Source organism: Ursus maritimus, unplaced genomic scaffold, assembly GCF_017311325.1.
Source record: "Ursus maritimus isolate PB19 unplaced genomic scaffold, ASM1731132v1 scaffold_13, whole genome shotgun sequence".
Classification (NCBI taxonomy): domain Eukaryota; kingdom Metazoa; phylum Chordata; class Mammalia; order Carnivora; family Ursidae; genus Ursus; species Ursus maritimus.
The window spans coordinates 21670178-21681332 of NW_024423675.1; the positions used below are offsets into that span (position 1 = coordinate 21670178).

Below are 11155 nucleotides of genomic sequence, written 5' to 3' on the forward strand. Positions count from 1 at the left end.
TTGGGGAAGTAGGGAAGGGTGGCATATACATGTGCATACACGCTTGTGTCTGTTTTATGCAAATTAGTGATTTTCTTTCAATTAACTCTGAAAAAGAGAAAACAACAAAGGATGTATATGTCCATGCCCAAGGAGATGATTCCCTTCTTCTGAGCTAGTCAGAAGAGACAAAGTGGCTGGGTGGCTGCAGATGGGGACAGAATGAGCTTTGCTGTTTACCACATCACTTGCCTTGCAGCTCTTCCTGAGTAATTAAGTTGGGTAAACTTTCATGTGTAACTGTATCTTAACTAAATATGTGTGTTTCCATTTAGCCTTCTTGGGGATCAGTCTTTGTAGCTATATAATGAGGGGACCACACTTGATTGTTGTTTCTCAGAAATCTTTCATTCATGTGCTATCTTCATAACTTTAGCCAAGTCCATGTGGTATTCATAGTGTTTTCATTGGAGATGTTTCTTTACCCTGACTCCTTTGCTTTTTTAAAGGAAACTTTATGTCCCTACCATGACTGGAAAGTGGTATCTGATAAAATAAATAATACATAGAAGATTACATCTGCCTGTGTATCATTTAAGATCATCTCATGTCCCAGTAGTGGTATGACTACCACACTATGGGAAAACAGCCTACTCACGGATCCCAGTGGTTCTTTTCTGGCTTTAACAATTTAATTTATTACCTATAATTGAGATTTCTTGTTAGAATTTCTTCCATGTCGGCCTCTGCCATAAAACAAAGGCTAATTTGATTTAATAGTCAAAGTTTGAACAGCTGTTTTGTGTGTGTTTAAGAATTTATTTATTTGAGAGACTGCAGGGGGAAGAGCAGAGGGAGAGGGACAAGCAGACTTCATGTTGAATGCAGAGCCCTACGCGGGACTTGATCCTTCAACCCTGAAATCATGACCCGAGCTGAAACTAAAAGTCAGACGCTTAACCAGCTAAACCGCCCAGGCACCCCTGAACAGCTGTTTTTATAGAAATTTGCCATCTTTAAAAAAATAAACACTTTATTTATGAGAGGGAGAGAGCATGTGGGGGCAGGGGCAGAGGGACGTGAGAGAGAGAATCTTAAGCAGACTCCACATCCAGCGTAGAGCCTGATGTGGGGCTGGATCTCACGACCCTGAGATCATGACCTGAGTCGAAATGAAGAGTTGGACGCCTAACTGACTGAGCCATCCAGGCGCCCCATAGAGATTTGCCATCTTAACCTACCTCTCTCATAAAATTTTTTAATGCTTTGATTTACATTTTTTATTTTTATTTTATTTATTTTTATTTTTAAAGATTTTATTTATTTATTTGACACAGAGAGAGACAGCCAGTGAGAGAGGGAACACAGGCAGGGGGAATGGGAGAGGAAGAAGCAGGCTACCAGCGGAGGAGCCTGATGTGGGGCTCGATCCCACACCGGGATCACGCCCTGAGCTGAAGGCAGACGCTTAATGACTGCGCCACCCAGGGGCCCTGTGATTTACATTCTTAAAAAAGTTAATATGCATGATAAATATGATGTACTCATATGTTAAGCATTGGCTTAGAGTGAGAACTTTTTTTTTTTTTTAATTTAAAAAGAATTTTTAGGGGTGCCTGGATGGCTCAGTCTTTGAGCGTCTGCCTTTGGCTCAGGGCGTGATCCCGGCGATCTGGGATCGAGCCCCGCATCAGGCTCCTCCACTGGGAGCCTGCTTCTTCCTCTCCCACTCCCCCTGCTTGTGTTCCCTCTCTCACTGTCTGTCTGTCTCTCTGTCAAATAAATAAATAAAATCTTTAAGATATTAATTATTTATTCGTCAGAGAGAGCACAAGCAGGAGGAGCGGCAGGCAGAGGGAGAGGGAGAAGCAGGCTCCCCGTTGAGTGAGGAGCCCAACGCAGGGCTTAGTCCTAGGACCCTGGGATCATGACCTGAGCCGAAGGCAGACGCTCAATCGACTGAGCCACCCAGGTGCCCCTTGAGTGAGAATTTCAAAACTGAAAAATTACATGGCTCAGTGAACTGAACACAGAAATAAAGTCATGAGCTTACATGGTAGAGGGGTGGGACTCTCAGACATTCTTCAGGGATCAGTTTTTGTGCCACCTTTTTACCTTTTTAAGTATATATTGATACAATATAGAGCATTTTACAATCTGGCTTTCTGTAACTGAATTTAAAAGCATGTTAGTCTTTTTTTTTTTTCTTTTTAACAATCTCAAATTTGTTTTCAGATTTCTTCAGAGGCCCCACAGTACCAAATATCCGCCTGGCTGGTTTGGAGTATGTTCTGCACTTCACCGCACTGAATGGGAAGATTTACTTTCGAAGCTATAAGTAAGTACATTTCTTACCATATTTTTGAATCCAGGGTTAGCATTTTAGTGTGACCTTTGTAGAGCTCAAACGTAGAATTGGTGTTTGGTCAAAAGTTTGTTTGGAGAGTTTGCAAACTAGTAGCAGCATGCAGCAGGTCTATGTTGTTCCTCAAATCTGTCATTCCCCTGCTCACTTCTGCCTCTGGAACCCTGCTCTTCCAGGGCCTCAGGGCACCTGATGCTGCACTCTTCTGAGCTTAGAACACTAATTCAGTCTTGACTGTACTTTATGGGATACCGCCTTCTTTTTTTTCCTTTTTTTTCTTTAAGATCTTTATTTTTATTTATTTGAGAGAGAGAGAGAAGAGCAAAGGGAAAAGGAAAGTCCCAAGCAGACGCCTCATGGAGCCTGACTTGGGGCTCGATCTCATGACCCATGAGATCATGACCTGAGCCGAAACCAGGAGTTGGACACTTAACTAACTGAGCCACCCAGGTGCCCCTCCCTTTTTTTTTTTTTTAATAAGATTTTATTTACTTATTTGACAGAACAAGCAAGGGGAGCAGCAAGCAGAGGGAAAGGGAGAAGTAGGCTCCTGCTGAGCAAGGAGCCCAATGTGGGGCTCAATCCCAGGACCCTGGAATCATGACCTGGGCTAAAGGCAGACGCTTAACCGACTGAGCCACCCAGGCACCCCCCCTTCCTTCTTTTTCTTGACTGGATTTAGAGCACCAAGCCACAAGTCTTAGGTCAGCCAAAGCAAATCTCAAAACTGAACCTAAAAACTGGAGTCTAAAAGGAATGAGAAGATTCAGTGGCTAGATTCATTTTACCCTCTTTCTCCAGCCAAGACCCTCTAGCCCTACTCCTACCACAATATAAATATAAATCCTAACACTGATTTTGTTTTCATTAAAAAGCTTAATGACATGCTACACTTGTGCCTTTTGAGGTAATTGTGTGTGTGTGTGTGTGTGTGTGTGTGTGTGTGTATTCTTTAAGATAAAGCGTTGGCGCTGGCTGATCAAGCCCACACTTTCCTGGAGAATATATCAGCTCCCACAAACTGCCTTCCTTTGTACATTGAATTCAGACTGATGTGCAGTTTTGACTTATGGCAGTGCAGCTTGAGAGGCACTGGCCGTTCAGTGTTGACAGTGAACGGGGGAAGAGGCAGAGGGAGGGGGGAGAGAGAAAATCTCAAGCAGGCTCCATGGTCAGCGTGGAGCCCAACATAGGGCCCAATCTCATGACCCCGAGATCATGACCCAAGTTGAAATCAAGAGTCAGACGCTTAACCAACTGAGTCACCCAGGTGCCCTTACTTTTTTTTTTTTTTTTTAAGTAAACTCTACCAACAATGTGTGGCTCGAACCTATGATCCTGAAATCAAGAGTCACAGGCTCTACCGACTAAGTCAGCCAGGCCCCTAATTTTTTTTTTCTTCATGATGGAATACCTGGTTGACCAACTTATGTTAGTGAATGTACAAATGAAACTAAATATTCACCTCTTGTCAGTAATTCCTGTCTTTGTCTCAACTGTATTGAGTCAGAAATGCTTTGTTCTTTTCACCATGATTGGTATCATCTCTTCTATTTTCCTTTTGTTTAGATAGTAATAATAATAGTAGGCAAAATGCAATAAAATATCCACATGGTTGCAAGATGTAGTTAGAGATTTTATAATCATTTTTATTTTTATGTATTTATTTATTTTTTAAAGCAAGAGGGATTTTATAATCATTTTGAGCTTGTAGAGATTGAAAGCCTTAAGTCTGTTTGAGTTTCCAAACTTAACTTTGGTGCTTTGAAGACTATATTATGAAGTAGATGACTCCAATTTATAGAATAAGAAAGGTGAAAATCACTAACGTAAAAAAAATCTTCTTGAAAACTTGTGCTCAGCCCACCTGGGGATACGAAGGAGCTAAAAATATAAAGATCAAAATCTTTGAGAATGAGAAACTAATAATAACAGTGATCTGAAACTCTCATTGTAAACAGTTTCAAAGAAAATATTCACTTGTATCAGAACTTACATTTAGTGAAAAGAAAGATAAATTTGTAAAGAAAGAAATGCAGAGAAAATAAAATGGACAGAAAATTAGCAAATCAGATTTCAGAACATGGATATACTAGCAGTGTAATTACACATATCCACCCATCTACTTACTTTAAGAAGAATTGCTGGAATCACATTAGGTTAGCATGGCATGTCCCATAATGAAAAAAAAAAGTTTAGACTTTTGAGATCAGAGACACTAGTGTAAATTTAATCCCAGGTTTTTTATACAGGCCCTGTAATACCTGCTAGCTATTGATTTATAATAGGAAATGGACTGTGTGATTGAGAGTAAGCTGCTAGTGGGGGGAAAAAATCATTCAGTGTAGATTAGGTTAGTCTGCAGAGGCTGTGCTGCCCGTGGGAGAGGAAGGAAGAAGTGGTCCAAGGAATGAGCATCACCTCTGAGCCCAGTGAGCGGGCTCTCTGGGCCAGGCTTAGCCACATGACCTAGTCAGGTCACTTCTTAAGGCCTCCATATTTCCTTTGCAAAAGGTAGTGATAACATTTATGTAATTCTGCGGTCCCTCTAAGATCAATAGTAATTCCTTTATAAGAGGGAGAGGGTTGGGGCGCCTGGGAGGCTCAGTTGTTAAGCATCTGCCTTCGGCTTAGGGCGTGATCCCAGGGTCCTGGGATCGAGCCTCACATCAGGCTCCTCCCTGCTCTGTTGGGAGCCTGCTTCTTCCTCTCCCACTCCCCCTGCTTGTGTTCCCTCTCTCACTGGCTGTCTCTCTCTCTGTCAAATAACTAAATAAAATCTTAAAAAAAAGGGAGAGAATTGTGGATAGAGGTGGAAATATGCTGGAGACGTGTGTCTGACTTAGTGTGGCTCCTTAGGCACTCTTGCAGGCTATGCTTTGATGTCCTGCCCTCTTTCTTTTACTTGGAACCAGCCCTTAAGTAATTGGTAAAAGGTAATAGTTAACATTGATACACATTTTTTGTGGAGTTTACAAGGTTAATCTTAGAAAATGGCTTTGAGTTTCTTGGATGAAAGAAAGTATAAACATGAAATTATATTAATATAACCTTTGATCTGACCTTTTGGGGGGAATAAATCATTGTTACTGACCTCTTCCCATGTATTGTATAATAATTAATTCCTCATATGTGAGTGACCGTTTATATTCCTTGGAGAATTTTATTCACTACAAAGTCAAAGCCATGAATATAAAACAGGAAATTTTTAGTAACTGCCACATTTGCCTTTACCATGGCATTGGTTAGGTTTTATGGGGAGAAACAAGCAAAACAAGGAAGTATTAGCATACCTTAAAAAGCAAACAGCATTGTAGGCAAGGAGTTTAAGTAATGAAAACAGAACAGCAGAAGAAAGGGATATAGAAGGGAGAAAAATAGGGAAATTACAACTTGAATAAGAGTGGTAATGGCAGTCTTTCTCAAGAAATAGGCAAATAATATTTTATTTTATTTATTTATTTATTTTAAAGATTTTATTTATTTATTAGAGAGAGAGCACAAGAACTTCCAGCGAGCAGGGAGCCCGATGCGGGGCTCGATCCCGGGATCCAGGACCCGGAACCTGGGACCGTGACGTGAGCTGAAGACAGACGCTTAACGGACTGAGCCACCCAGGCGCCCTACAAATAATGTTTTAAAATATATGGAAATTACCCATCGACATATCTAATAGCCTGAGCCCATCTGAAAAGGAAGGAGTTGGGTTGTCTTTGTGTCCCTGTATTTTGTACCATAGAACCTTGCAGAATTGAATGTCACTTTTGATTTAGAGCTTACAGGGAGACAAAACAAAGCTTGAGGTTAGGATCTGAGATGGAGATTAATAGGCATATGATGTAACAGTTCTGGGCGTAGGTATTTGGCTGGAGACATGATGGCCTGGAAATGAAATGTCTATCTTTAAAAAAAAGTGAGTGTGTATGATGGGATGGGAATGAAGGAAAGGGTTTTAATTTTGTTTTTAATGAGTCAATGTCAGTCTCTTCTTTTTGCTTAGTGTGATATCAAAAATCATTTGTAAGTTCTTTATTAATACATTCCCTCTGAGAAAAAGTAAATAGGTTTTTTAAAAACATTAACAATAATTTTAGATTGTAAAATAATAATTTTAGATTCTAGATTTCACTGTTAAAAGTTTTTTTTTTTTTAAAGATTTTATTTATTTATCTGACAGAGAGACAGCCAGTGAGAGAGGGAACACAAGCAGGGGGAGTGGGAGAGGAAGAAGCAGGCTCCCAGCGGAGCAGGGAGCCCGATGCGGGGCTCGATCCCAGGATTTCGGGATCATGCCCTGAGCCGAAGGCAGACGCTTAATGACTGAGCCACCCAGGCACCCCTCACTGTTAAAAGTTTAATAAAGAAAAAGAATTATAGGTCTATCACCAGAAACCCATACATAGAAATATGAAAATTGGAGAAAGTTTTCTTTTCTATCAGTTTGATCTTCCAATAAACATGCCCATTGAAGTAATTCAGATAAGGTCATTTACACAGGGGCATCTGGGTGGCTCAGTTGGTTAAGCGTCTGCCTTGGGCTCAGGTCATGATCTTGGGATCCTGGGATCAAATTCCGCCTCTAGCTCCCTGCTCAATGGGGAGTCCGCTTCTCCCTCTTCCTCTGCCTGCCACTCCCCCTGCTTGTGCTCTCTCTCCCAAATAAATAAATGAAATCTTAGAAAGATCATCTACATAGACAGTATGGCACTGTAACTTAATTCTTTGGTAAATAACAGCATGTGTAGATATATATATAGATATCTATCTATCTATCTATATATATATAGATATCTATCTATCTATCTATCTATATATATATATATATAGCTATTTGGAAATAATATTAATTATATACACCACTCAAAAAATTACTTTGAGGACGCCTGGGTAGCGCAGTTGTTAGGCATCTGCCTTCAGCTCAGGGCGTGATCCCGGCGTTCCGGGATCGAGTCCCACATTGGGCTCCTCCACTGGGAGCCTGCTTCTTCCTCTCCCACTTCCCCGGCTTGTGTTCCCTCTCTTGCTGGCTATCTTTGTCAAAAAAAAAAAAAAAAAAACACACTTTAAAAAAAATTACTCTGGTAGGAGGATATGTGCATAGATAAAAAGGTACTTGGGTGATGTGAATCCATCAGGCATGCCATGAGCTGTTCTTGGTCTACAACTTTTCATTTAGGTGAAAATTAGCATTTTAAGTGGTAGAAACACTTTCAGTTTGCCCTTTTTATATATACAGTTTCCCTCATTTCTTAAGTAGTCTGCTGAACATAAGATGTCACTCAATTTACTAATCTTGTTATGAGTTCAGTTTTATAAATATACTTATTTGGAGGTATTGAAAACGTGGATGCAAAAGCAGAAATACATGAGTTACAACAGAGTCAAACGGTCACTGCTGCCACATGCTTTGAATCAGCTTTTAGGGAAGATGCCCTGATATCACCAGCTTTAGCTTCTAAAAATATTTTCCCCCACCGTGGGCCTGAGACAGGAGTACTGTCAACTCTCTTCTTCTGGAACGACTATGAAGAGAGTGGTCTAAGCACTCTTGTTTTGTCTTTTTCCCCCTCTGCTTGCTCCCTTCAAGTCCCACACTGATATTCATGCTATCTTTTACTGTTCTTAGAGCTTTTTTATTGTTTAACATTTCTGCTTTTTACATATCCTACGTTGGTGTTTTGTTTTGTTTTTGCCTTGTTGGGGTTGATGTAAATGACTGTGCCTGATACAGCATATCTATCATTAAGACTCTTTTTACAGCCAGGACATGGGTAGACTGTCTGCATGTGATGCATTTGGGGCCCAAAGGCTGTAAATGAGCTTCTGCACACTCACTTCTGCTTCCTGGAATTTGTTGTTCTTGGGTATTCCTTATTGTGCTTTTACTCTTAGTTCTGTCTCTTTTCTCATGTCATTTGTTGCCTCTCTCATATTCCACCTTCGGTGTAAAAAGTTTGATCGTTTTTTTTCTTTTGAAATGTTTGATCTTTTATAAACATTTTTAAAAATTTAATTCTTTTATTCCATGTAGAGATCTGGCCACTATAACAAATTGAGTCAGCTCAAATAATCTTCAGGTCTTTGAGCTGTTCTTGTGGTATCACTCACAAAAAGAGTTTGTTAGTCTCCTCTCCTCCTTCCTGTGTCCCCCATCTGTTTCCAGATCCAGAGCTATTTGGACATATGGAGTCTAGAAAGTTGTGGTTTTGTTATATTAGGATTTTAAAGTTCATTCCAGTCTATAGAGAACTGGAAATGTCTGTACTATGCTCAAAGCGGATTCTGAATGGGTCTTAGAGAAATAAGAATTTGTTAATTATGTAAACGTAATGTTTCAAAGGCCCAATTGAAATTGTTTTTATTATTATGTAAATCTATAAGTAAGATGAAGAAATCAAATCAAAGGATTCCATTTCTGGGGCACCCGGGTGGCTCGTCAGTTAAGCATCTGCCTTGGGCTCAGGTTATGATCTCAAGATCCTGGGATCAAGCCCTGTGTAATCAGGCTCCCTGCTCAGCAGGGACCCTGCTTCCCCACCCCCCAGCTTATACTCTTCCTCTCTCTCAAATAAATAAATAAATAAATAAATAAATAATTTTTTCTTAAAAAAAAAAGGGATTTCATTTCTTAGAAGAATTGTCTGTCTCACTTGCTGTTTCTCAACAATATTGTATTCTTTTTTTTTTTTTAAAGATTTTATTTAGTTGAGAGAGAGCACGAGTAGGGGGTGGGTCAGAGGGGGAGGGAGAAGCAGACTCCCCACTGAGCTGGGAGCCAGATGTGGCTTTCAATCCCAGGACCCTAAGATCATGATCTGAGCTGAAGACAGACGCTTACCTGACTGAGCCACCCAGGCGCCCAACAATATTGTATTCTTTTGTGTTCTATTTTTAAAAAGTAGCAAACCAAGAATATACTTGGCCTCAATGCAGGAAGTATTTAGGAAGCTTAACCTCCAAATGACAGTGTCATTTTATGGAACTGTAATTCTCTTGAACAAAAATATTTGAGGGGATAGGACTTCCATCAGAGTCAAAGCAACATTTCTTTTTTTTCTATTTCATAAAGGTTACTGTTGAAGAAATCTGGTTGCAGAACACCAAGGATTGAATTGGAAGAGATGGGGCCCTCATTGGATCTGGTTCTGAGGAGGACACATCTGGCATCAGATGATCTTTATAAATTATCTATGAAAATGCCAAAAGCCCTCAAGGTTTGTAGCTTGCAAATTGATGCCATGTTTATTTGTATATTCCACTCTTCTTTCCAAAAAAGGTTTGCAGCATAGGACACTAAAGAACATACAGAAAGAGATCAATAATATAGATAAAATTAGACTTTCAGGACAAAGAAAAGGAGGAAGATGCAAGTAAAGGATAATAAAAGTTATAGAAACCATGCATCAGCTATGGCTAAGAGCTTTCTGGTAGCCAAGACTGCCAGTTTTTAGCAAGAAAGAATTGTTTGGGGCATTGTGGAGATTGGGGATTTAGAGTACAGGATGTGTATGTAACCCATACTTGTATAAAATGTATTTTGACTTTCGAATGGTTTTAAAAAAGAAGTAGAAATGGCATTTCTGGAACGCCAATAAAGATCAAAACGATAGTCACAATTCCTTAAGCTAAACACAGGAATTCTGTCAGCGCATGACAGTGGTTAGCATAGTCTGTAGTGTTGCTTTGCAAAGTGTAGTCTGACAGCTTACCTGGGAATTGTTAGAAATGCTGAATCTCAGGTCCTACCCTAGACCTGTTGAATTATAATATGCATTTTTTTTAAGATTTATTTATTTACTTATTTGACAGAGAGAGACAGACAGTGAGAGAGGGAACACAAGCAGGGGGAGTGGGAAAGGAAGAAGCAGGCTCCTAGCGAAGGAGCCTGACGTGGGGCTCGATCCCAGAACGCCAGGATCACGCCTTGAGCCGAAGGCAGACACTTAACCGCTGTGCCACCCAGGCGCCCCTATAATACGCATTTTAACAAGATTCTCAAGTGAAATACTTAAGTTTGAGAAGAAAGGGCTATAGACTATATTATTGAATAGGAGCTCATTAATGGAAATTGTTAGTAAGATAGTTGTTGTAAACTAGATTTTTACCAGTTTATACAGTAGATACCATTATAATAAATATATATAATTATATATTTATATATACATTCTTGTTTCATAGCCAAAGAAGAAGAAAAATGTCTCCCATGATACTTTTGGAACAACTTATGGAAGGATTCATATGCAGAAGCAAGACCTAAGCAAACTACAAACCAGGAAAATGAAGGGATTGAAGAAGCGACCTGCAGAAAGGATAACAGAAGACCAGGAGAAAAAATCAAAGAGAATTAAAAAAAACTGATAGAACTTAGCCAGTGACTATAATGTTATTGTAGTCTGTTTACTTAAGAGAATTCTCAATCATCAGTCATTTCTAAGTTTCTTACAAGATTTTATTAAATATTTTTATAGCATGGTAATTTACCTAAACTATATATTACATATATTATGTACACTAATCTACTAGTATTAATTTGAAAGTAAGCCTTTTTGAGATCTATCCTGGTGGGCCATTTTCCTTGTTATGGTAGTCCCTCTGCTTCCCCCCAGATCTCAACATTGGATTGGTGGTAGAGAGGATCTCCGGAACAACCATTGGTATTTTAAAGAATTTCTGGGTTAAGCTTTCGATAAAGGGAGAAAGCCATGGAAAGTAGAAATGGCCCAAAGGAACTGTATACACACTTAGTATGAGTTACCTGGAAAGATAACCCCATCTCCCAACACATATCTATAACCTGACTTTTGTTTTTTA

At 39.7% G+C, this 11155-nt stretch overlaps 1 protein-coding gene across 2 annotated transcripts in view; it reads left to right on the forward strand.

The window, feature by feature from the left end:
• Positions 1-10820, forward strand: part of RPF2 (ribosome production factor 2 homolog) — a 37087-nt gene extending 26267 nt beyond the window's left edge. For both annotated transcript variants that reach the window (XM_008706216.2, XM_040627641.1), the window contains exons 8-10: positions 2215-2317; positions 9414-9558; positions 10523-10820. In XM_008706216.2, coding sequence (XP_008704438.2) covers positions 2215-2317; positions 9414-9558; positions 10523-10702 — 428 coding nt within the window. In that variant the 3' untranslated portion in view covers positions 10703-10820. The remainder of the gene's footprint in view (positions 1-2214; positions 2318-9413; positions 9559-10522) is intronic.
• Positions 10821-11155: the final 335 nt, after the last annotated feature.